Raw genomic sequence first — 27,965 nt, 5'->3', positions numbered from 1 at the left:
ATAAACACATGAGCAGGGATGGAAACTAATGTCAGTGTAGGAGGTCGGGTCTGTAAATGTGTAGCTTCGCCCGCTCCATCTCTCAGCCCTCCCTTTGCATTCCCTCTTCATCACAAGGTAGTAATCACTCCCATCTCTGCCAAGGCTCCTGTAACACCCCCACTACTCACCGCAACCTCCATACCTTCGCTTCACTCCCGAGCTTATTACCCGTAAGTCTTCGCGCTACTGTACCAAGCCAGTCTTTCATGTGTTCTGGCCTGGTCCTTTAAACTTTTTTCATTTACGGTTCAAACAAAGGAAAATACGGATACAAACAATATCTTTTTTACTGTGCGTTCCGACCATTAATTTTTTTTGTTATGTATAGAACCCTACTGTCAACAAAGGAGCCCTGTGAAATGCTTATAAAAACTTTACTGCTGACGAAATGCAAAAATATTTTCTCAAGGCGTGATGTAGAAACAGGTCTTTTTTTTCTTCCAAGTTTAAACAATCAAGATCGGGAGTTTCATCGCTGCCAGCTTTTATGATCGTGTCGAGCTTAAAAAATAAATAATAAAAATGTGGACTGCCTTAGAAATGTATATAGTAATTCAGTAACACTGAATGATTTTGGAGTTTTTTCTTCATTCATAATCAAAAGTAGTCTAAATCTTCACAAATTTAAAACCATTTGAGTCTTAAAATTGACAGCAAACCTAGATACACTGATTTATTTCCACAGTTAAATCTAAACAAAGATGTATAGTATGTCAGTCTATCATTTAAAAGGAGAAATCCCCATGCCTTGCACAATGTCACTAACATTTGAAGTATTCACAATATTCCTTCTGTGGCACGCACACACAAACACAAGCACACACAAACACACACACGCGCACACATGGAATGGGTAGTCATTATTTAGGCAGACAGAGGTAGATTTATACCCAGAGCTCTTTCTATAATTGAACAGTTCCTGTCTCAGTTTCCGCCTCCGGCTGCTTATTCAGCAGATTTAGAATGAGGCCCGAGGCTGGAAGAGATGTTCAATGGGTTCTACTCAGAGGATGATTATTGGAATCAAAAAGAGAAAAAAATCGAGGTGGGGGGCTTCCCGCAGTGTAACCTGTATATGAAAAGGGGTAAAGTAACGAGAGCAAACACGGACTACTAGCTTGCGAGTTAAATCGGGCACAGCTATAGAATAGTTCTGACAAACTCTGCGTGTGGTCATTAATTTGGTAGGTGGTGCAGGAAAACCAGTCTTTCATGTCTGTCGGCCTTTCCCTGTGCTTACTTCCTCCTTCCCCTTCTCACGGGGGGGCTAATTACAAAGGTAAAGGGCACCAAATTAAAAGATCTTAATGTCAGCTGCCGGGAGCAATTTATCCTGTTTAATATCTGTTCCGGTGTGTGACAAATCACCTGCCCTTACTTGTTTCGGTATTTATGTTTTGGGACCAAATAATTTGCTTAGCTTGCCATGTTTCAGTAAAATTGGTTTCATTTAACATGTCTTTTATTATCATGATTAGTTTTTGGTTTGCTCGGGTTAAATTGCATTTTTTCCCCGCTATTAATTATTTAAAAATAAATATGTATATATTTAAAGTTCATAAAAATGAGAAAATCCGTGCTGAAACTCTTAAGTGAAAGCCACTTTTGCTACTAGGACTCAGCACTGTAAAAAAAGTTCTAATAGTGGTGACGCTAATTTGCGATTTTTCGATTATCGCGGCCATGTCTGGTCTACATTAACCGCGATATTTGAGGGATTACTGCATCATATTTTTCTTTTGTCTTTAAAGAAACATAAGGTTAACGAGCAAGTTGTGTAAATAGTAAAAAAAAATCCAATTTAAAAGACTCAAGCCTACAGGATAATCGCGAAGGATAATCTGACAAAAAGGCATTTGCTAATTAAACGCTTTCCAAAATAATACTTCATCTAATCTGTAAACAAGTAGAGTTAACAGTGCATGCAACATTACCAACCACTTTAGTGTCATAAAAGCAACTACATACAAATAGAAGTGTAAGTAAAAAAATAAAATACATAAAAATGTTCATCGATGTGATAAAACCTCTCATTGGTAAGTCAATCCACAAAATTGCTTTTACACGACAGCAGACAGCGAATGAGACGCACATAAACAATACATCCAGATGACATTCAGCATACCTCTGGGAGGACAGAAAGAAATAGTTTACGCTTGCGTCTCTATTCATGCGCGTTAGTGTGAGTTCTGTGCTAAAAAAAATGGTGAGTGAAAGACAGAAGATGAGAGACAGCACTTTCCTGAAAATAACTCTGTGAAAGGATCCAGATAAACAAATGTAGACCTTCCATTGGTGTGTATGGCCCTGCAGGTTAAACATTTGGCGGTTGTTTAAAGAAGAAGCCGCGGAAAAGTGGATATCACAGCCAAAATGTCGGTGCGTGAAAAAGCCCAACTGATGCGTTGTTGTTTGCACCAGTCTTTGATTTATCATAAACCCGCTGACACCGAGGTCGCTGGGAGTGCCGCATCTATCAAATAATGGGCGGCGAGTCCAGACGTCCGCCCTACAATGGAAAGGGCAGCAATAAAACTTCAGTCTTGCTTCTGTCAAACACAACAAGGAATCTACTTAAACACACTTTAGGTTAAACAATATTGCAATGAATGGTAGTCATACTGAGCTGTAAATATTATGAGTTATTTAATTCATTTGTGAGTTATACTATTTACATTTTCCATCTGTATTTTTGTTTGTTTGTAGAAACCACCACTTTGCCTGACACAGCGACGCCCACGTTGCCAAGGGTGGAACAGTCCACTGCAGCAACCAGACCTGGTAAAGATGCACGCACGCAAACACACATATACTTTAGATTCAAACAACCCGCACATGAGGATCCGCTCTTAAGGTCAGCCTGCTAATGTCATTGTGCACCACTGGCTCTTTAGGCTTTTGAAGTCTGTTGGAATCAAAAGTCCTTGATGAAGCTCTGCGTGAGTGAAAATAGGATCTCACAGCCAGTAGACCTCACATCCGTTCTATTGCACTCAGACAAATACACACCCACATCATTTTGATGAGTGTGACAGATTGGCTTGTTTTCTAGCAAATAATTTGGCCCATTTTCAGCATTGGACAAACCAGATATGCTATAATTAGATATTTTTATATTGACCACAAAGCAAATCGTATAATCGCTACAAGTCGTTCCAATCCAAATGTATTGAATGTCTGTCACCATCAATAGTAGCAAATGAGTTAGCAGTAAATATTCGCCTATTTCCTTTTTTTTAATGTTTACTTTATTTTTAAATTGAATTAAAAAGTGATAAAACACTAAATCTGATCTTTTTCCTATTTAATTTGGTGATGCATATATATTTTTAAGGAGCGTTTTAACATATTTTAAATCATAAAAACAAATATATATATATTAAATGTTTTTTTATATTTCTATAATTTTATATATTTCATGAAAAAAACACTGCAAATAGTTTCTGTAAAGCAAACAGAAAATAACATGATTCATAAATAAACCGGACATATATCGCAGTCAATTGGATTGGATATCAATGAATTATTTTAATCACATAAATACGATTTCTTCAACTAAAATAATACATTTTACTTCCTTTTCCTATATTAGTGAAACATTCATGCCCGCACCAGTTCATTAAAACATTACAATATAATCTAGTGAGCACTATCAGTTTTCTACAGAATTTGTCCTGCTCAGCATTAAGTGTTAAACTCGGTGCTAGATAAGGTAGCAAGAGATGAATATGAAAGAATCCAAATTAACCATATGAGTGTGTGTGTGTCTGTGTGTGTTTCAGCCACCACTCCATCGCTGTGGTCGGTGTGTGACTTTGAACAGAGCTTGTGCGGCTGGTCTGCCGATCCCCAATCAGGTGTCAGCTGGTCCCTGCACACCGCTGGGAGCAGCGCTGCGGGGCACAGCCCACATGTAACCAGGCTCGATTTAACACTGGCATCAGAGAGTGAGTACTTGCATGTGTGGCATATGCTTTTCAGAAAAGGGATATTTTCATATAAGATCTCCCTTTTAGGAACATGTTTTTTTTGTTTGTTTTACATTTGCCTTGCCTGGATAATAGGCAAGTAGGATTCCAACCTTGGCCAAATCAAGGGCAGCGGAATGTGCAGAACACTGATCTTAACAACCTACCCGACTGCCCCTTCTGCCAGTGTGCTATTTGAAGTCTTAGGCTAAATTTGTTATGTAGGTGTGCTAGAATTTGAATTATGGGTACTTAAAATCTTATGTCAAATTTCATGTAGAAGAGAATGATCCTCTTTCAGTGTCATTGACAGTAAAAACATGTTGATTACAAAAGGCTACCAAGAAGAGAAAAAGCACATTTTTGCTATGAACCTCAATCACGATTAATCTATTAATAGATTAATGTGATTCCTTTTTTTGCCTCGTATTTATCACTCTTGATGTCATAGTGTCAACGATTTTGATGGACGTCCAATCCATTTTGACTGGGAGGGCTAACAGCGGCCATACACTGTCAGCCATCCCTGTCAAAATAGATTGGACGAATATCACCATCAATGGGTTAAGAAAGCTTACGGTTCCCTCCCAACGTATTGGCCACCAACTACTTCCAGTACTGTATGTGACGCACCCACTGCGGTTAGATAAATCAGATGATGCCTCTGACAGAAGTGCAGTCTTTGCTCTCCGGCTCTCCCCGAGGCTTCTCGCAGACACAAACACACATATTTAACCACTTTAGGTGGGCCTGTAGACATATGGAACACTCAAGAACCACCCCCCAACACACACACACACGCACACAGATATGCAGACATGACCTTGCCATATACCAAGGCTTTCTATTTGTGTGTCAGCGCCAAAAACGTGATTGCACAGCTCCTTAGCGAACAGACAAACGTGTGTTTAAGCTTTTCGGAATGTGCCAGTTTATGAGAAAAAGTCAATTTGACTCTAATAGCGAGCCGGAGAGAAAGTTTCCCGTTAGACACTAACATGACATTAAGTCTTGTTCTACAGCCACATGTGCACAGCAGCCCGTCTGCGAGCTGTCAGATCAAAACCCCACACTTGTCACTGAAAGCTCTTTTAGCGCCTGTAAAAAATAGAAAAGCCCGACCTGAACTAAACCGAGCTCAGAAAAGGATCCTTTTGATCTCAGAAAGACCGTGACTGAATTTTATACCCTGGTGAGATTTTCATAGAAAGAAAGTCTCCACAGTAGACATGCCTGTAATTGAAATGCAAAAGAAAGGAGTGTTTAAAAAAAAAAAAGCAACAAAAAGCCACTCACTGCCACTGACTAGGATATCAATTTGAAACACCTAATACATTTGCTTTGAATTGCTTTAGGTCGGATAGGTGTCAGCCCTCTTGGGGAGTCTTATCTCGCCTTTTCAGACCTGAACACTATTTTGCCCTGTAATTGTGTCAGCGCGTATTAATTATAGCAAAGTTCACGCCAGTGACTGAAAGTCCGATTATTCGTGTCTGGCTAGTGGTGGATGTGACCTTGGCATGAATTTTAAAATGGCTATAGAAGAAGAACGTGGTTGAATGTGACACAGACAGTAGTTATGTATCTGAGTAATTACACGTCCAAGGCAAACTTTTTTTTTTAAATTCAGCTGCTACTTGGATTAATGAACATTTTCAATTTATAGATGCGCCTGTCATTCATTGTTATGACACCTGACTACGGACAAAATGCAGACTACACCCTAGGCTGCTTGCCAATCCGTGTGCGATCGATTGGTCGCCGGTCTTTTGGTCGCAGTCTTTTGGACGCCCCGACCGCAACAAGGGGCGACCAAAAGACCGGCGACAAAACAAGGTAAAACAACACGGTCTACGCATCAATAAAAGCCAACAATGGCCATGAGCAGTTTCACTGAGCCCACGTGTGAGTGTATAAGAGTTTGTATGTACATGCGTTGTCCCTTTAAGAGGCTACGTCAGTCAGGGTCTTAACAAGTTCTCCAACAAAAAACAATAAAAGTCCGGGAAATTTGGAGCTTTTCTTTAGCCTAATAATTACTAGGGCATTAAGTATGACTAAATAGTAATTCGCAGTTTGTATTTAGGGAATTTGAGCAACGATTTAAATGGTAATTATCACTTACCTTCCGGGCGACCAAAAGATCAGCGACCAAAAGACCGGCGACCAATCGACCGTGTACCTCACCAATCAGTTGTAGGGCACACGCAGACACAGTCAACCATTCGCACTCACAATTACACCGCCACTGAGTGGGAATCGACCCCGCGGTGCCCGCATTGAAGTGAGCTGAATGAATTTTTACGGCACCTGTAATACAGTAGATATAAAAGCCTACTTACCCCATTCGATTTTAATATTGCCAGCTATTGACACCAATGGGTAGGGGGGTTAAAAGATGATCTCTTGGACATTGAACCCCCGTCAATGGCGAGGAGAGAATGAAAATAGGTTGTTTGGAGCTTTTCTTTTGATAGCCAGTACATATTATCACTAGAGCTCTCATAAATCATCACAAATACAAAGGCTGTACTTATCATTCCATTTCTACACAACAGCTGACAGTTGCACACAGATATTAAAAATAAGCCGCACAAGTACAAATGATGTGAACATGCATAGCACTCACGTGAAAAGTAATACACTCCCTCCAAGCGTCTCCGCCTGGCTTGCCCGTGGAGAGTTGTTAATTAATTCTCTTCCTTTGTATATTGGCCAAGATCAAAAGCAGAGAGAGGCAAAGCAACTTTTTTTTCCCTTTTAAATGTACGTAATGAGCATCTGTAATTTAGGTCCCTTTTTTAATGCCTCCAAGTGGTGAAACACAGTTAACTCAGCCTAAATACATTATTCATGAGCTGTGATATGTTGCTCATGTCTGAGCAGATAGATGGATAGATAAATAGATAATGTATGTCTGCATTCATTATAAGAGTCGCCTTGTATGGTTACTGTGAGTACATGCTCATTTGTGTGGCCATTAGTGGCCATGATGAAATGCTGGTTTCATTTGCGGTTTGGCCTCACACCGCAAAAGGATGGCGGTAATACTCATGGCTCTAAGTAACCACTTCCAGCTGTGATACAAAGTCTTTCAGGTTTCCTTTTCCCTGTAAAAATGAATTGCTTGAAAGGCAGAAAGATTCATATTTTAGATAGGATTTAAAGGGGGAGAAGCAGGAAAATCTTGTTTAATAAATTGAAAATTGACGGAATTCGATTTTTCCTACGTGTGATAGTCGAAAAAAAACATTGCGGCGTATAGTCTGAAAATCATGGCGAGGGGATAAACTGAAAGTCCACCACGATTAACAATTCAACATTGGGATTTAGTTGTGAACAATACATTTATTGTTCAGGTTTCAAAGTGAAAATACAAAGAATTCTGCAAAACAAAGCACGAGAAAATGTCAATTAAAATATGGACAACCAAGAAAGCCTTTTCGGATACTTTCTAATGAGTAAATTTGACATTTTAAGATAATGCTGGGAAAACAATATTAGCAGCAATATTAAATTTAGTGGAAACATTTGCACTTTTGTCAATATGTATGTTTTGTATTTCCAATTCCATTTATGTATTGCCAAGATACAAATGGAACAAAGCAGTCATACTATTTTATGTCTTCCTTCAGATCTGTCAGGGAACTACCTCCACCTGGACGCAGGGTCTCACACCCAACGGAAGCGCGCCAGGCTCCTGAGCCCAGAGGTGGCCCCCGAGCAAGGGCCCCTCTGCCTGGTCTTTTACTATCAGCTTCAAGGGGAGGCGCTGGCAAGCCTCAGGGTCCTTTTGAGGGACAACGATCAGGAGGAGACGCTTCTGTGGTCTCTGAAAGGAGATCAAGGCGCTCACTGGAGGGAAGGACGCACAGTTTTGCCGCAAAGCCCCAAGGAATATCAGGTACCTTGAATACCACCATCGTGCACTCATTGACATGTTTTTAGAAATTATAAAGAAAATAAAAATGGAAAAAATGCTATTTAGAGGCTCACTAAAAATTCTTTAAAAAGTTGATGAGCAAAATAATTTTCAATTTATTTAATAATCAATTCGTTTATTCATCGGACACAAAACTACCGTACTAAACTTATTTTAGTCTTCACTTGACCTCACCAGCATGGTTTTTTTGGAAGACATGACCTCTGTGTTGTTCTCATAAAACGATAACGTACTCATTAAATTCACCTGTCCGTGTCAATCATAACGGCGTGTTTTTATCTTTGTAAAAAAAGCCGACTTTTCAAAATATCTTGCGTACGGCATCTCATTAGGACTTGACATTCAAGCAGACTGTATTTCTAATCCAATTGATCTCGTGATCTCTAATTGAATTTCTCATGTGTCGCAGGTGGTGTTTGAAGGTTTTTTTGAGCATCCGACCAGAGGTCACATTAGAATAGATAACATCCACATGAGCAACACCATCAACCTGGAGCAGTGTGCACGTAAGTCGGCAAAACTTTGTTTTTTTCATCTCGGGCTAATAAGCCAAAGGTCCTACGCAAAGCTCATGAGACAAAAGGGCAAAAGGAAAACTCATTATTATATGTTGCATTTACAGGCATTAAGGAGGCTAAATAAGAATGAAACTAGGCCACAAAATGCCGTGAGGCACAATTCTGATTTATCTTTTATTACACATCTCTCCCTTTTTAGTCTTTCCGGTATCATCCCACCCTGTAATTTTTTGATTTCCCTCCTTTCGTCTCCTGGTCTCTCATGTTCCCTCTTCCGTTCCGTCTGGGTCATCGCCGGCGTTCAAACAACAAATGATATATGCCTGCGAGCAATAATTTGAGAGAGATGTTCCATCTGTGCGTGCCTGTGATGCTATGAAACAAAGTACTTCAGTTAGTTTGTCTGAAACGACGAGAAGTCGGGAGGAACTGAAATAGATGACAAATTTATCGCTCCCTGTTATCACTTAATGCATCTTTTCCTATAGTTTCATATGATTATTTTTTTTTTTCATTCACAGAAAACTTCCACCCGTTGACTCCTGACATAACAAGTAAGTTATATTTTCTATTTTCTCCGCCTAATGTATGTGCTTCCTGCTTGTTGCTAAGCTCGGCTTCAAGCCTTGCACTTGCAGTATATTGCCTCCTGAGGATATTTAATATCATATTTAAAAAAAAAAAATAGAAATGTTTCAGTGCCATTGATGGCGATAGATGTCAAAAGAGATCACTGGTTCTTAAAAAAGGGCCACCTCAAATGATATTTGGGCTACCGAGCACTATCAGGGTTAGCGTTAACTCATTAGCTGCCATTGGCGGCGATGGACGTCCGGGGAGGGTTGGCCTAAAATGAACATTTTGTTTGCTGTCAGCCCTCTCGGTTCAAATTCATTCATTTAAATCACACGCATAGGTTTGCAGAAATATTTAAACAGCCCCATGATTGAAGGGTATGGTCGTCAACGGCACTGAAAGAGTTGAGGCTGCATATGATAGGTCGTGCTTCATTGCCATGGCAATGAATAAAACACACACGCACACACATGCTGATGTCGGGGGGCACATTCTCTGGACATTGTATTGGATGTTTAACGCCATCAATGGGAGCCAACAAATTAAACTACATGTAGCATTAGTAGTACTGTAGTAGACCCAAATTTAACAAATAAGTACATTAGTAATTACTATAAACTAGTTTGAGCATTAAATAGAAAATGGTAAGGATTGAGTTAAATAGTATTACACTTGGAGAGTCTGCTTAAATACTTAAATTTGAAAACAAACTGTTCTAAAAAAAGTAAATGTGAATAGTTTTGGTTTCGGGTTGAAAAAGCAGAACTATATTGTAAATATGCTGTTGTAATTTTTTTATTTTTTTATTTTTAAAGTTATCTACCTTTAATACATTCAAGCCACTGGTGGAACTCATGGCACACTTTGAGAACCATCAGATTACTAGTCTGATATTAATGCTTTTCTTATTTCTGTGGTGATTTTTTTTACATGGCATGGTTGGCAACCCAAAAATATATCCCTCTCTCTACCAACTGATGTTTATTTTTAGCTTCTAGTGTATCAATAATAGCTTAAATATAATATTGATCTAATAATAAGTGATAACTAAAGGTTTGTTAACGCTCTGTGTAGCCTTCAGCTAGTAGATTTGTAGGAGAAAATGTGCTTTATTCAAGGATGAAACACACACACACACACACACACACTGATATTGGCAAATCCTACACACCTCGTCATCAACTTGGCGTGACAGGAGAAAAAAAATAAAAAAGTAACTTTTGGCCTTACTTCAGGATGTGTTTTCAACATGCAACGTCTAAAACCAGCAGGAGTGTGTTGGAAAGAAACAAACAAAACAGCTTTTGTGTTTTCACGTGCTTGCTTTTGTGACAACAGATGAGACGCGTTGTGTGACTGCTGTCAGCACCGGAGATTTTTATTGCCTTCCTATAAATAGTCATTACAAAAGAGGGACTGCAATCCACAGTTTTTTTCAGTCAGGTGCGCTATTCTGGCTCATTAATGCTTAACTTATTGACATGACTTAATTGTGACGGATGTCCGTTTCTACTGGACTCTTATCAACGTCAGTGGCACTGAAAGAGTTAACTTATCGATGACCAATGAATTTAAACTGGGTGGAAGCTCATGCTTCAATGCCATTTCATTGCTATTTACTTTTATTTATTTTATCCTTTTTTAAAATTTAAAGCATTTACAAAATATTTACAAAAAGAATATAACGCTTTCAACTTGAAAATTATAAGGAAAATAGTATTAAAAAATATTCGCTTTTATAAGTTTTCCTTTTATATATTTTATAATAATAATAATAAATAAATATGGCACCCAATGATTTTGCGATGACCAAACCAATATGTTCTCAATGAATAAGTGTATTTTTGATTTAAAAGACTAGTTTCTTTCAGCAGCTCATAATGACCTGAGAATCGATGTGACAATTTCATTTTTTTTTGTTAAGTCCTGCTTTTGCCAGAGTGTTAATTATGTCCATGTACAGTAGCCACCATTTTTTTTAGCTCATTATAGAAAAATCGGCTGCAGAAATCCATTCTTCTGTGACGAACAGTGAAGGTGTTTATTTGTACTGCTCTCGCTTTTTGTTGTCATCTTTATCGCCGGGCTCCAGCTGAAGCAACTCATGCCTTATATATAATGAGTTGACAGTCGTCTAAGACCAATGTTTTGATGCAAAATGGAGCTAGCCGTGGACCGCCGCGCACCTTTTCTCCCGCATTCCCCGCTCTCATTTCCTTCACATATCCTCCTAAAGCTGCATTTTTTTTGTTGAAGCTCGACTTCATTTGCCCAAATCCAAAAGTCACAGAGCTGAACGCATGGCATGAGCATTTGCACGTCATTGTGCGACAATGCTTTGGCTGTTTGCTTCATCCCCCAAAACTCCAACAAGAAACCTAAAGGAAACACTGATTCGCTTGTGTTTATTTACATTTGTTTGCATTTCCACCTAACATATTATTCATGCAATTTTTTGTGGCTAGTTGCAAGCGTTCACTGAAATTCTAGACCTTTAAGGCGTGTTAAATTCATCATTGTTGTGGGCCTCATTACAGTTCATTCGGAAAGCAATTCTGTCTGCCTACTACAAATTGACAGCTATTTTCGTAAGTTATTTAATTTTTAAAATCCTCAAAGGAACCTTAAAATAGTCTCTTTTACAGCAAATACTCATACAAGAAAAAAGGTGTAATTTTATTTCTTTTAATTTATTTACATGAGGACTAAATTGATTTTTTTTTAAAATGTTGTCTTATAATAATGTTGACTTTTGATTTTTAAGATCTTTTTTATGGCGGGGACAATAAATATCCCCTTTTCTGTAGTCGTTGATCTTCTATTGAGCATTAAATCGAAATTTTATCCGAATTTCATTCGTTATAAACTAAGTTGACGCGCATTACTGACTTGCACAGGCCACAAAAACAACGACACCAACAAAAATTCTGCCCCCGAGCTGCAAATTTGACACCGCGTATGTTTTACATAAGTGTCAGTGAAGCCTTGACCCCGCCTCCCTCAATCTCTGCTGCATGCAAGCTTTCCCCAAACACTGACCCAACCAGTAATGTGTCCTCCTGCCCACCAGGGGGTGCCATGTCTGGAATGGAGCCCACTGTAGACACAGTGGCAGTGCAGCCATTTACCCCCCACTGGTACTACGTGTTAGCGGGAAGTGGCGCACTCCTTCTGCTGCTAACCGTAATTACGGCGGTGGTACTGTGCTGCCGTCGGCGCCGCTGGGGCTCCAGCAAGACCGGCGCTAGCCACCATCATTCGGTCATGTACCACAACAGCCAACATCTAAACCACCCCAACCGCTTCTACAACCAAAACTCCAGCTGTAATCTGGGCCACAACGCCGAACCAAACCCCTCTCAGCCGCTAAGCGGGCCCAGCCAGGAGAATACGTTGGTTGGCGGGCAAGACAAAGACGACTGTTGCGATTCCCAATGTTGAAAAGGAGACTCCCTAAAAAGCAGGAATTTGACTGACTAGAATAGACGCTTCCGATCCGGATGAGTCTTTATTTTTTTGGCTTCCTCTCTGGGAGGAGTTGTCACACTGATAAGAGAAGACTCATTTACACAACGACTACTTCTTCTGTACATCAAAAGCTGAAATGGCACTTGTTTTTCTTCTCCTGTGGAATTCACAGCAGGATATGTCTTTCTGCTTCATTCTGGTCCTTGCATGGATGGTGCCTGACCCTAAATGACCTGTCTGGTGTTTCATGAATGATACGGAAACATATTTTCTTTCTTGAGGATGAGAAGAAGCTCGTGTTTTTTTATCCTCCACAGTTTGAGAAACAAAAAATGAGAAGATTTGAGGCTACAAAAAATGTCAGCAGTGAACAGTTGTTATTCCTTTTAGTCTGTCACTGTAGAGTTGGTCTGTTTCCTTCTTTGATGGAGTATTTTAGATAGGGGTGCCTAAGAATTTTTCTTTCGTTTTATGGCCATGAACAACGTTGTTTTAGCCTGTGTAATGTATATATTTTCTGCCATTTTCTTTAAGATGGTAAAAATCCTTTAAGATTTCAGACCTCAATGTGTTAGCGAATTTTAATTTATTGTTGTTTGTTTATCTGTGTCAATATTATTGTGCCTTTTACGCAGATGGCTTATGATTGACTTAAACAGCATCGCCATCTTTTTCTTTAGTGTGACAGTCTTAAAACTTTATAGCAGTGTTTCTCAACCTTTTTTGAGCTGCGGTACATTTTTTGCATTGAAAAAAATCTCAAGGCACACCACCTGACTGAAAATATTCTAATTTAAAACTATATCGCCTATTAACAATATAAAGTCGTTCTCCTCAAATTTTTATCAACAGGAATCGTATAAAAACAGTTCCAAAATCTTCCAAAATTTTTACACTGACCTAATGTCACCAAAAGTTGATGTCTGCGGACACAAAAGTAAAAAATATAAAAAGACAAATAGACATTCATTGCACCAGAGTATAAATCACAGGCCCAGCCAACCGACGATAGGAAGTGCGATTTATAGTCCGGGTAATACGTAGTATGTTTCAGTGCCATTGACGTCCAATCCGTTTTGACTGATAAGGGCCAATGAAATGGATTTGGCGTCTAGTGATGTCAGTTGCAGTCCTTGAGTTAAGAGTGCCCTATAAACCGTTAATCTGTTGTCACGTGACCTTTGATTTTTGTTGTTGTTTTTAGCCTTATTTTTTTTCTAAACAATATTAGCGTGGACGACGATATCGAGGGGGGAAAAAGCTAAAAATGTCCAAAGCATATGCACGATAAACACAGCACAGCACATGAAAATACAAAGCCTTGATATGCATTTTTGCTATGATTTCACACAACCTATTGATGTCAAAAAAGTTGTGCCTCGTTGTTTAAATGGCCGTTTGCCTGAATACTATGGATGACTTCATGCCTGTGTCTACGTCTTTGTAGAATGAAATGAAGCACCAAAAGACAATTCTATACATCTTTGATTGTGTTGAGCCACAGATGTATTTCCACATTGTTGTTGGTGGTCACTTGATTGATTGCTTGGTAAAAGGGCAAATTGTTTTGCTTTTTATTCATTAGATGAGACCAACGCATACGCTGTGACCTTTGTACCACTCACAGAGCCGTTAAGCCTTTATCTTACAACTTTGTTGATGCCTTTACGAGCATTTTTTTAATGGATTACGTGAAATTAACTCCAGCACTTTCGTATCTCAGACCTAAGCCGAAGTGAAAGGATACACCAACAATTTTTCGCTTTCACTGTCATTGACATAGAGAGACATCAAACCCATTTGTTGATTTATGAGAAAACATTAAAACCGTTATATCAGTGGAAAGCTTGTTGACCTGTTTGCTTAATTTCGGTTTTGTGAGTCCTAATATGCCCAAGTTACTGTGCGGTCCATTTTTCAGTTGTCATTAATAGATAAGGTTTGATGTTTAATTTTCAAGAATGACTGAAAGTTTCTGAAAAAAACACCAATTTAGGGCAAGTCTTTTTTTTTTTTAAAGCTTCCATATTAAATATTGTGCCATAACTTTAAATTATCTATTATTATAGATTTTTATTATTATTAGATTTTTAAATATGCATGGCGTTTTGCGTTTTTGTTCTATGAATCAGTCAAATGGTAATACAAAAAAAAACCTGATCCTAGTAAAATAAACGTTTCTTTAAGAGGCCAATGGCTGAAGTTGATTTTGAATGGTTAATCTATTTGCCTGTTTTCACAATTATCTGCATTTTTTATAACGTATTCACTCGTGACCGCCAAAATCTTCTTCAGCTTTCATCGTAATTTTTACCTGTCTATAAATCTATAATGTCTTAAAAAGATTTAGGTTGTTGAAATCAAAACCCCCCACCCCTGCACCCCCAGTTGACGCAAATAGTTAAAACTTGGTGGTACCAAATCCTGTTTCATTTTGAGTGTTTTGGTGACTTTCCAGCTGCGCACCTCCTTGTGCTTTCTCCCCACATCATTACTTTCATGCTGGAATCCCTCGGCCTTTGTATTAAACCCTCCTTCTTCTTATTCTGCTTCTTCCACCCGCGCTGCAAATCCTTCCTGTATCAACCACAGGAGAGAAAATGAGCGGCAAAAATCTCTTGCCGGCCAAGGGCCCATTAAGAGAGATGGCTTTTCCTACTAAGAATGGGCCCAGAGATGGAGGGAGATGAAAGCAGAAGAAAAACTGTTCCTTGCTTTCTAAAGATAGATCCCCCTACTCTATTTTTCATGAAAAAAAGGACATCAGGTTGAGATTTGAGAGGAAGAAAGGAAAGAAAAAAGACCATCGATAGATTGTGTGACTAGGGCTATTAAATGGAGCTCATTAAATCAAGATTTTACAGTGTCCCACTCTGCCTAAAGTCATGAAGATGCCGTTTTGAGCCTGACTCAACATACACTTGACTTATTTGGATTGCATCCTTTTAGATTGCCTCATCGACTCGATGATGATATACACGTAATATCGCCTCGGAGCTGCCTCGTGCCATAACCTGATCGATAATAGTCTGAAATTCAAATGGAGGGAAGTCATATAGCTTGGCTGGCCACCAATTCAGGGTGTCCCCCGCCTCTGGCCTGAAGTTAGCTGGGATGGGCTCCAGCAACCCCGCAACCCTAGTGAGGATAAAGTGGTTCAGAAAATGAGATGAGATGAAGTCATATAGCCCATTTTTCTCATGCCTTAGCTGTGCATTTTCTTTTTTTTTTTACACAAAAAATAGCCTTACTATACATGGTCGTTTTTTAAAAAAAGCCTTACTATACATGGTCGTTTTTTTAAAAAAAGCCCTACTATACTATGTCGTTTTTTTAGGAAAAAAGGCCTTACTATACTATGTCGTTTTTTAAGAAAAAAAGCCTCACTATACTATGTTGTTTTTAAGAAAAAAGCCTCACAATGCTAAGTCGTTTTTTTAAAGAAAAAAGCCTTACTATACTATGTTGTATTTTAAGAAAAAAAGCCTTACTATACTATGTCGTTTTTTAAGAAAAAAAAGCCTTACTATACTGTCGTATTTTAAGAAAAAAAGCCTTACTACACTGTTGATTTTTAAGGAAAAAGCCTTACTATACTATGTCGTTTTTTAAATTAAAAAAGCCTTACTATACTTTGTCGTTTTTTTTAAGAAAAAAGCCTTACTATACTATGTCGTTTTTTTAAGAAAAAAAGCTTTACTATACTGTCGTATTTTAAGAAAAAAGCCTTACTATACTATGTCGTTTTTTAAGAAAAAAAGCCTTAGTTTACTATGTCGTTTTTAAGAAAAAAAAGCCTTACTATACTATGTTGTTTTTTAAGAAAAAAAGCCTTACTATACTATGTCGTTTTTTAAGAAAAAAAGCCTTAGTATACTATGTCGTTTTTTAAAGAAAAAAAGCCTTACTATACTATGTCGTATTTTAAGAAAAAAAGCCTTACTATACTGTCATTTTTTAAGAAAAAAGCCTTACTATACTGTCATTTTTTAAGAAAAAAAGCCTTACTATACTATGTCGTTTTTTAAGAAAAAAAGCCTTACTATACTATGTCGTTTTAAAGAAAAAAGCCTTACTATACTATGTTGTTTTATAAGAAAAAAAACCTTACTATACTATGTTGTTTTTTAAGAAAAAAAGCCTTACTATACAATGTCGTTTTTTTAAAGAAAAAAGCCTTACTATACTATGTCGTTTTTTAAGAAAAAAGCCTTTCTATACTATGTCACTTTTTAAGAAAAAAAGCTTTACTATACAATGTCGTATTTTAAGAAAAAAGCCTTACTATACTGTCGTTTTTTAAGAAAAAAGCCTTACTATACTATGTCGTTTTATAAGAAAAAAAGCCTTACTATCCTATGTTGTTTTTTTAAGAAAAAAAAGCCTTACTGTACTATGTCGTTTTTTAAGAAAAAAGCCTTACTATACTATGTTGTATTTTAAGAAAAAAAGCCTTACTATACTATGTCGTTTTTTAAGAAAAAAAAGCCTTACTATACTAAGTCGTATTTTAAGAAAAAAAGCCTTACTACACTGTTGATTTTTAAGAAAAAAGCCTTACTATACTATGTCGTTTTTTAAAGAAAAAAAGCTTTACTATACTGTCGTATTTTAAGAAAAAAAGCCTTAGTATACTATGTCGTTTTTTAAGAAAAAAGCCTTACTATACTATGTCGTTTTTTTAAGAAAAAAAGATTTACTATACTGTCGTTTTTTTAAGAAAAAAGCTTTTCTATACTATGACGTATTTTAAGAAAAAAAGCCTTACTATACTATGTCGTTTTTTAAGAAAAAAAGCCTTAGTTTACTATGTCGTTTTTTAAGAAAAAAGCCTTACTATACTATGTTGTTTTTTAAAGAAAAAAGCCTTACTATACTGTCGTTTTTTTAAGAAAAAAGCCTTACTATACTATGTCGTTTTTTAAGAAAAAAATCTTTACTATACTATCGTATTTTAAGAAGAAAAGCCTTACTATACTGTCGTATTTTAAGAAAAAAAGCCTTACTATACTATGTCGTTTTTTAAAGAAAAAAGCATTACTATACTATGTCGTTTTTTAAGAAAAAAAGCCTTGCTATACTATGTCGTTTTTTAAGAGAAAAAGCCTTACTATACTATGTCGTTTTTTAAGAAAAAAAGCCTTACTATACTATGTCGTTTTTTAAGAAAAAAAGCCTTAGTATACTATGTCGTTTTTTAAGAAAAAAGCCTTACTATACTATGTCGTTTTTTTAAAGAAAAAAGCCTTACTATACTATGTCGTTTTTTAAGAAAAGATAGCCTTACTATACTATGTCTTTTTTAAGGAAAAACGCCTTACTATACTATGCCGTTTTTTAAGAAAAAAGCCTTACTGTACTATGTTGTTTTTTAAGAAAAAAAAGCCTTACTATACTATGTCGTTTTTTAAGAAAAAAAGCCTTACAATACTATGTCGTTTTTTAAGAAAAAAAGCCTTACTATACTATGTCGTTTTTTAAGAAAAAAAGCCTTACTGTACTATGTCGTTTTTTAAGAAAAAAGCCTTACTATACTATGTCGTATTTTAAGAAAAAAAGCCTTACTATACTGTCGTATTTTAAGAAAAAAAGCCTTACTATACTATGTCGTTTTTTAAGAAAAAAGCCTTACTATACTATGTCGTTTTTTTAAGAAAAAAGCCTTACTATACTATGTCGTTTTTTAAGAAAAAAGCCTTACTATACTATGTCGTTTTTTAAGAAAAAATCCTTAGTTTACTATGTCGTTTAGTAAGAAAAAAGCCTTACTATACTATGTCGTTTTTTAAAGAAAAAAGCCTTAGTATACTATGTCATTTTTTAAGAAAAAAGCCTTACTATACTATGTCGTTTTTTAAAGAAAAAAGCATTACTATACTATGTCGTTTTTTAAGAAAAAAGCCTTACTATACTATGTCGTTTTTTTAAGAAAAAAACCTTACTATACTATGTCGTTTTTTAAGAAAAAAGCCTTACTATACTATGTCGTTTTTTAAGAAAAAAGCCTTACTATACTATGTCGTTTTTTAAGAAAAAAAATCCTTACTATACTATGTCGTTTTTTAAGAAAAAAAGCCTTAGTATACTATGTCGTTTTTTAAAGAAAAAAAGCCTTACTATACTATGTCGTATTTCAAGAAAAAAAGCCTTACTATACTATGTCATTTTTTAAGAAAAAAAGCCTTACTATACTATGTCATTTTTAAGAAAAAAAGCCTTACTATACTATGTCGTATTTTAAGAAAAAAAGCCTTACTATACTATGTCGTATTTTAAGAAAAAAAGCCTTACTATACTATGTCGTTTTTTAAGAAAAAAGCCTTACTATACTATGTCGTTTTTTTAAGAAAAAACCCTTACTATACTATGTCGTATTTTAAGAAAAAAAGCCTTACTATACTATGTCGTTTTTTAAGAAAAAAAAGCCTTACTATACTATGTCGTTTTTTAAGAAAAAAAGCCTTACTATACTATGTCGTTTTTTAAGAAAAAAGCCTTACTATACTATGTCGTTTTTTAAGAAAAAACCCTTACTATACTATGTCGTATTTTAAGAAAAAAAGCCTTACTATACTATGTCATTTGATAAGAAAAAAAGCCTTACTATACTATGTCATTTTTAAGAAAAAAAGCCTTACTATACTATGTCGTATTTTAAGAAAAAAAGCCTTACTATACTATGTCGTATTTTAAGAAAAAAAGCCTTACTATACTGTCATTTTTTAAGAAAAAAAGCCTTACTATACTATGTCATTTTTAAGAAAAAAAGCCTTACTATACTATGTCGTTTTTTAAGGAAAAAAAGCCTTACTATACTATGTCGTTTTTTAAGAAAAAAAGCCTTACTATACTATGTCGTTTTTTAAGAAAAAAAGCCTTACTATACTATGTCGTTTTTTAAGAAAAAAAGCCTTACTATACTATGTCGTTTTTTAAGAAAAAAAGCCTTACTATACTATGTCGTTTTTTAAGAAAAAAAGCCTTACTATACTATGTTGTTTTTTAAGAAAAAAGCCTTACTATACTATGTCGTTTTTTTAAGAAAAAAGCCTTACTATACTATGTCGTTTTTTAAGAAAAAAGCCTTACTATACTATGTCGTTTTTTTAAGAAAAAAGCCTTACTATACTATGTCGTTTTTAAGAAAAAAAGCCTTACTATACTATGTCGTTTTTTAAGAAAAAAAAGCCTTACTATACTATGTCGTTTTTTAAGAAAAAAAGCCTTACTATACTATGTCGTTTTTTAAGAAAAAAAGCCTTACTATACTATGTCGTTTTTTAAGAAAAAAAGCCTTACTATACTATGTCGTTTTTTAAGAAAAAAGCCTTACTATACTATGTCGTTTTTTAAGAAAAAACCCTTACTATACTATGTCGTTTTTTTAAGAAAAAAGCCTTACTATACTATCTCGTTTTTTTAAGAAAAAAAGCCTTACTATACTATGTCGTTTTTTTAAAGAAAAAAGCCTTACTATACTATGTCGTTTTTTTTAAAGAAAAAAGCCTTACTATACTATGTCGTGTTTTTTAAGAAAAAAAGCCTTACTATACTATGTCGTTTTTAAGAAAAAAAGCCTTACTATACTATGTCGTTTTTTAAGAAAAAAAGCCTTACTATACTATGTCGTATTTTAAGAAAAAAAGCCTTACTATACTGTCATTTTTTAAGAAAAAAAGCCTTACTATACTATGTCATTTTTAAGAAAAAAAGCCTTACTATACTAAGTCGTTTTTTAAGAAAAAAAAGCCTTACTATACTATGTCGTTTTTTAAGAAAAAAGCCTTACTATACTATGTCGTTTTTTAAGAAAAAAGCCTTACTATACTATGTCGTTTTTTAAGAAAAAAAGCCTTACTATACTATGTCGTTTTTTAAGAAAAAAAGCCTTACTATACTATGTAGTTTTTTAAGAAAAAAAGCCTTACTATACTATGTCGTTTTTTAAGAAAAAAGCCTTACTATACTATGTTGTTTTTTTAAGAAAAAAGCCTTACTATACTATGTCGTTTTTTAAGAAAAAAGCCTTACTATACTATGTCGTTTTTTAAGAAAAAAGCCTTACTATACTATGTGGTTTTTTTAAGAAAAAAGCCTTACTATACTATGTCGTTTTTAAGAAAAAAAAGCCTTACTATACTATGTCGTTTTTTAAGAAAAAAAAGCCTTACTATACTATGTCGTTTTTTAAGAAAAAAAGCCTTACTATACTATGTAGTTTTTTAAGAAAAAAAGCCTTACTATACTATGTCGTTTTTTAAGAAAAAAAGCCTTACTATACTATGTCGTTTTTTAAGAAAAAAGCCTTACTATACTATGTCATTTTTTTAAGAAAAAAGCCTTACTATACTATGTCGTTTTTTAAGAAAAAAGCCTTACTATACTATGTCGTTTTTTTAAGAAAAAAGCCTTACTATACTATGTCGTTTTTTAAGAAAAAAAGCCTTACTATACTATCTCGTTTTTTAAGAAAAAAAGCCTTACTATACTATGTCGTTTTTTTAAAGAAAAAAGCCTTACTATACTATGTCGTTTTTTTTAAAGAAAAAAGCCTTACTATACTATGTCATTTTTTAAGAAAAAAAGCCTTACTATACTATGTCATTTTTAAGAAAAAAAGCCTTACTATACTATGTCGTTTTTTAAGAAAAAAAGCCTTACTATACTATGTCGTTTTTTAAGAAAAAAGCTTTACTATACTGTCGTTTTTTTAAGAAAAAAGCCTTACTTTACTATGTCGTTTTTTAAGAAAAAAGCCTTACTATACTATGTCGTTTTTTTAAGAAAAAAGCCTTACTATACTATGTCGTTTTTTATGAAAAAAAGCCTTACTATACTATGTCGTTTTTTAAGAAAAAAAGCCTTACTATACTATGTCATTTTTAAGAAAAAAAGCCTTACAATACTATGTCGTATTTTAAGAAAAAAAGCCTTACTATACTATGTCGTATTTTAAGAAAAAAAGCCTTACTATACTATGTCGTTTTTTAAGAAAAAAGCCTTACTATACTATGTCGTTTTTTAAGAAAAAAAGCCTTACTATACTATGTCGTATTTTATGAAAAAAAGCCTTACTATACTATGTCGTATTTTAAGAAAAAAAACCTTACTATACTATGTCATTTTTAACAAAAAAAGCCTTACTATACTATGTCGTTTTTTAAGAAAAAAAAGCCTTACTATACTATGTCGTTTTTTAAGAAAAAAAGCCTTACTATACTATGTCGTATTTTAAGAAAAAAAGCCTTACTATACTATGTCATTTTTAACAAAAAAAGCCTTACTATACTATGTCGTTTTTTAAGAAAAAAAAGCCTTACTATACTATGTCGTTTTTTAAGAAAAAAAGCCTTACTATACTATGTCGTTTTTTAAGAAAAAAAGCTTTACTATACTATGTCGTTTTTTAACAAAAAAAGCCTTACTATACTATGTCGTTTTTTAAGAAAAAAGCCTTACTATACTATGTCGTTTTTTTAAGAAAAAAAGCCTTACTATACTATGTCGTTTTTTAAGAAAAAAGCCTTACTATACTATGTCGTTTTTTTAAGAAAAAAGCCTTACTATACTATGTCGTTTTTAAGAAAAAAAAGCCTTACTATACTATGTCGTTTTTTAAGAAAAAAAGCCTTACTATACTATGTCGTTTTTTAAGAAAAAAAGCCTTACTATACTATGTCGTTTTTTAAGAAAAAAAGCCTTACTATACTATGTCGTTTTTTAAGAAAAAAAGCCTTACTATACTATGTTGTATTTTAAGAAAAAAAGCCTTACTATACTATGTCGTTTTTTAAGAAAAAAAGCCTTACTATACTATGTCATTTTTAAGAAAAAAAGCCTTACAATACTATGTCGTATTTTGAGAAAAAAAGCCTTACTCTACTATGTCGTATTTTAAGAAAAAAAGCCTTACTATACTATGTCGTTTTTTTAAGAAAAAAGCCTTACTATACTATGTCGTTTTTAAGAAAAAAAAGCCTTACTATACTATGTCATTTTTAAGAAAAAAAGCCTTACTATACTATGTCGTATTTTAAGAAAAAAAGCCTTACTATACTATGTCGTATTTTAAGAAAAAAAGCCTTACTATACTGTCATTTTTTAAGAAAAAAAGCCTTACTATACTATGTCATTTTTAAGAAAAAAAGCCTTACTATACTATGTCGTTTTTTAAGAAAAAAGCCTTACTATACTATGTCGTTTTTTTAAGAAAAAAGCCTTACTATACAATGTCGTTTTTTTAAGAAAAAAGCCTTACTATACTATGTCGTTTTTTTAAGAAAAAAGCCTTACTATACTATGTCGTTTTTTAAGAAAAAAAGCCTTACTATACTATCCCGTTTTTTAAGAAAAAAAGCCTTACTATACTATGTCGTTTTTTAAGAAAAAAAGCCTTACTATACTATGTCGTTTTTTTAAAGAAAAAAGCCTTACTATACTATGTCGTTTTTTTAAAGAAAAAAGCCTTACTATACTATGTCGTGTTTTTTAAGGAAAAAAAGCCTTACTATACTATGTCGTTTTTTAAGAAAAAAAGCCTTACTATACTATGTCGTTTTTTAAGAAAAAAAGCCTTACTATCCAGTTGTACTGTAGAATAAAATGAAAGCCTTACTATACTATGTCGTTTTTTAAGAAAAAAAGCCTTACTATACTATGTCGTTTTTTAAGAAAAAAAGCCTTACTATACTATGTTGTTTTTTAAGAAAAAAGCCTTACTATACTATGTCGTTTTTTAAGAAAAAAAGCCTTACTATACTATGTCGTTTTTTAAGAAAAAAAGCCTTACTATACTATGTCGTTTTTTAAGAAAAAAAGCCTTACTATACTATGTTGTTTTTTAAGAAAAAAGCCTTACTATACTATGTCGTTTTTTTAAGAAAAAAGCCTTACTATACTATGTCGTTTTTTAAGAAAAAAGCCTTACTATACTATGTCGTTTTTTTAAGAAAAAAGCCTTACTATACTATGTCGTTTTTAAGAAAAAAAGCCTTACTATACTATGTCGTTTTTTTAAAGAAAAAAGCCTTACTATACTATGTCGTTTTTTTTAAAGAAAAAAGCCTTACTATACTATGTCGTGTTTTTTAAGAAAAAAAGCCTTACTATACTATGTTGTATTTTAAGAAAAAAAGCCTTACTATACTATGTCATTTTTTAAGAAAAAAAGCCTTACTATACTATGTCATTTTTAAGAAAAAAAGCCTTACTATACTATGTCGTTTTTTAAGAAAAAAAGCCTTACTATACTATGTCGTTTTTTAAGAAAAAAGCCTTACTATACTATGTCGTTTTTTTAAGAAAAAAGCCTTACTATACTATGTCGTTTTTTAAGAAAAAAGCCTTACTATACTATGTCGTTTTTTTAAGAAAAAAGCCTTACTATACTATGTCGTTTTTTAAGAAAAAAAAGCCTTACTATACTATGTCGTTTTTTAAGAAAAAAAGCCTTACTATACTATGTCATTTTTAAGAAAAAAAGCCTTACAATACTATGTCGTATTTTAAGAAAAAAAGCCTTACTATACTATGTCGTATTTTAAGAAAAAAGCCTTACTATACTATGTCATTTTTTAAGAAAAAAAGCCTTACTATACTATGTCATTTTTAAGAAAAAAAGCCTTACTATACTAAGTCGTTTTTTAAGAAAAAAAAGCCTTACTATACTATGTCGTTTTTTAAGAAAAAAGCCTTACTATACTATGTCGTTTTTTAAGAAAAAAGCCTTACTATACTATGTCGTTTTTTAAGAAAAAAAGCCTTACTATACTATGTCGTTTTTTAAGAAAAAAAGCCTTACTATACTATGTAGTTTTTTAAGAAAAAAAGCCTTACTATACTATGTCGTTTTTTAAGAAAAAAGCCTTACTATACTATGTTGTTTTTTTAAGAAAAAAGCCTTACTATACTATGTCGTTTTTTAAGAAAAAAGCCTTACTATACTATGTCGTTTTTTTTAAGAAAAAAGCCTTACTATACTATGTCGTTTTTAAGAAAAAAAAGCCTTACTATACTATGTCGTTTTTTAAGAAAAAAAAGCCTTACTATACTATGTCGTTTTTTAAGAAAAAAAGCCTTACTATACTATGTAGTTTTTTAAGAAAAAAAGCCTTACTATACTATGTCGTTTTTTAAGAAAAAAAGCCTTACTATACTATGTCGTTTTTTAAGAAAAAAGCCTTACTATACTATGTCATTTTTTTAAGAAAAAAGCCTTACTATACTATGTCGTTTTTTAAGAAAAAAGCCTTACTATACTATGTCGTTTTTTTAAGAAAAAAGCCTTACTATACTATGTCGTTTTTTAAGAAAAAAAGCCTTACTATACTATCTCGTTTTTTAAGAAAAAAAGCCTTACTATACTATGTCGTTTTTTTAAAGAAAAAAGCCTTACTATACTATGTCGTTTTTTTTAAAGAAAAAAGCCTTACTATACTATGTCATTTTTTAAGAAAAAAAGCCTTACTATACTATGTCATTTTTAAGAAAAAAAGCCTTACTATACTATGTCGTTTTTTAAGAAAAAAAGCCTTACTATACTATGTCGTTTTTTAAGAAAAAAGCTTTACTATACTGTCGTTTTTTTAAGAAAAAAGCCTTACTTTACTATGTCGTTTTTTAAGAAAAAAGCCTTACTATACTATGTCGTTTTTTTAAGAAAAAAGCCTTACTATACTATGTCGTTTTTTATGAAAAAAAGCCTTACTATACTATGTCGTTTTTTAAGAAAAAAAGCCTTACTATACTATGTCGTATTTTAAGAAAAAAAGCCTTACTATACTATGTCATTTTTAACAAAAAAAGCCTTACTATACTATGTCGTTTTTTAAGAAAAAAAAGCCTTACTATACTATGTCGTTTTTTAAGAAAAAAAGCCTTACTATACTATGTCGTATTTTAAGAAAAAAAGCCTTACTATACTATGTCATTTTTAACAAAAAAAGCCTTACTATACTATGTCGTTTTTTAAGAAAAAAAAGCCTTACTATACTATGTCGTTTTTTAAGAAAAAAAGCCTTACTATACTATGTCGTTTTTTAAGAAAAAAAGCTTTACTATACTATGTCGTTTTTTAACAAAAAAAGCCTTACTATACTATGTCGTTTTTTAAGAAAAAAGCCTTACTATACTATGTCGTGTTTTAAGAAAAAAAGTCTTACTATACTATGTCGTTTTTTAAGAAAAAAGCCTTACTATACTATGTCGTTTTTTTAAGAAAAAAGCCTTACTATACTATGTCGTTTTTAAGAAAAAAAAGCCTTACTATACTATGTCGTTTTTTAAGAAAAAAAAGCCTTACTATACTATGTCGTTTTTTAAGAAAAAAAGCCTTACTATACTATGTCGTTTTTTAAGAAAAAAAGCCTTACTATACTATGTCGTTTTTTAAGAAAAAAAGCCTTACTATACTATGTTGTATTTTAAGAAAAAAAGCCTTACTATACTATGTCGTTTTTTAAGAAAAAAAGCCTTACTATACTATGTCATTTTTAAGAAAAAAAGCCTTACAATACTATGTCGTTTTTTAAGAAAAAAAGCCTTACTATACTATGTCGTTTTTTAAGATAAAAGCCTTACTATACTATGTCGTTTTTTTAAGAAAAAAGCCTTACTATACTATGTCGTTTTTTAAGAAAAAAGCCTTACTATACTATGTCGTTTTTTTAAAGAAAAAAGCCTTACTATACTATGTCATTTTTTTTAAAGAAAAAAGCCTTACTATACTATGTCATTTTTTAAGAAAAAAAGCCTTACTATACTATGTCATTTTTAAGAAAAAAAGCCTTACTATACTATGTCGTTTTTTAAGAAAAAAAGCCTTACTATACTATGTCGTTTTTTAAGAAAAAAGCTTTACTATACTATGTCGTTTTTTTAAGAAAAAAGCCTTACTATACTATGTCGTTTTTTTTAGAAAAAAGCCTTACTATACTATGTCGTTTTTTATGAAAAAAAGCCTTACTATACTATGTCGTTTTTTAAGAAAAAAAGCCTTACTATACTATGTCATTTTTAAGAAAAAAAGCCTTACAATACTATGTCGTATTTTAAGAAAAAAAGCCTTACTATACTATGTCGTATTTTAAGAAAAAAAGCCTTACTATACTATGTCGTTTTTTAAGAAAAAAGCCTTACTATACTATGTCGTTTTTTTAAGAAAAAAGCCTTACTATACTATGTCGTTTTTTAAGAAAAAAAGCCTTACTATACTATGTCGTATTTTATGAAAAAAAGCCTTACTATACTATGTCGTATTTTAAGAAAAAAAGCCTTACTATACTATGTCATTTTTAACAAAAAAAGCCTTACTATACTATGTCGTTTTTTAAGAAAAAAAAGCCTTACTATACTATGTCGTTTTTTAAGAAAAAAAGCCTTACTATACTATGTCGTTTTTTAAGAAAAAAAGCTTTACTATACTATGTCGTTTTTTAACAAAAAAAGCCTTACTATACTATGTCGTTTTTTAAGAAAAAAAGCCTTACTATACTATGTCGTTTTTTAAGAAAAAAAGCCTTACTATACTATGTCGTTTTTTAAGAAAAAAAGCCTTACTATACTATGTTGTTTTTTTAAGAAAAAAGCCTTACTATACTATGTCGTTTTTTAAGAAAAAAGCCTTACTATACTATGTCGTTTTTTTAAGAAAAAAGCCTTACTATACTATGTCGTTTTTAAGAAAAAAAAGCCTTACTATACTATGTCGTTTTTTCAAGAAAAAAAAGCCTTACTATACTATGTCGTTTTTTAAGAAAAAAAGCCTTACTATACTATGTCGTTTTTTAAGAAAAAAAGCCTTACTATACTATGTCGTTTTTTAAGAAAAAAAGCCTTACTATACTATGTTGTATTTTAAGAAAAAAAGCCTTACTATACTATGTCGTTTTTTAAGAAAAAAAGCCTTACTATACTATGTCATTTTTAAGAAAAAAAGCCTTACAATACTATGTCGTTTTTTAAGAAAAAAAGCCTTACTATACTATGTCGTTTTTTAAGAAAAAAGCCTTACTATACTATGTCATTTTTTTAAGAAAAAAGCCTTACTATACTATGTTGTTTTTTAAGAAAAAAGCCTTACGATACTATGTCGTTTTTTTAAGAAAAAAGCCTTACTATACTATGTCGTTTTTTAAGAAAAAAAAGCCTTACTATACTATGTCGTTTTTAAAGAAAAAAAGCCTTACTATACTATGTCATTTTTGAGAAAAAAAGCCTTACAATACTATGTCGTATTTTGAGAAAAAAAGCCTTACTATACTATGTCGTATTTTAAGAAAAAAAGCCTTACTATACTATGTTGTTTTTTAAGAAAAAAGCCTTACTATACTATGTCGTTTTTTTAAGAAAAAAGCCTTACTATACTATGTCGTTTCTTAAGAAAAAAAGCCTTACTATACTATGTCGTATTTCAAGAAAAAAAGCCTTACTATACTATGTCATTTTTTAAGA

At 33.1% G+C, this 27,965-nt stretch overlaps 1 protein-coding gene across 3 annotated transcripts in view; it reads left to right on the top strand.

Moving 5' to 3' along the window:
* The window catches only part of LOC144086686 (neuropilin-2-like), a 94,095-nt gene that overhangs the window by 48,427 nt on the left and 17,703 nt on the right, over positions 1-27,965 (top strand). Inside the window, exons 12-17 of one of the 3 annotated variants that reach the window (XM_077616708.1) lie at positions 2,749-2,823; positions 3,825-3,989; positions 7,646-7,914; positions 8,363-8,459; positions 8,993-9,025; positions 14,101-14,501. In XM_077616708.1, coding sequence (XP_077472834.1) covers positions 2,749-2,823; positions 3,825-3,989; positions 7,646-7,914; positions 8,363-8,459; positions 8,993-9,025; positions 14,101-14,198 — 737 coding nt within the window. In that variant the 3' untranslated portion in view covers positions 14,199-14,501. The other 2 variants (XM_077616707.1, XM_077616706.1) reach the window with 2 other exon arrangements.

This window comes from Stigmatopora argus, chromosome 13 (genome assembly GCF_051989625.1).
Source record: "Stigmatopora argus isolate UIUO_Sarg chromosome 13, RoL_Sarg_1.0, whole genome shotgun sequence".
NCBI classification, from domain to species: domain Eukaryota; kingdom Metazoa; phylum Chordata; class Actinopteri; order Syngnathiformes; family Syngnathidae; genus Stigmatopora; species Stigmatopora argus.
The sequence above is the reverse complement of the archived record's forward strand: the minus strand, read 5'-3'. Positions and strand labels throughout refer to the sequence as shown.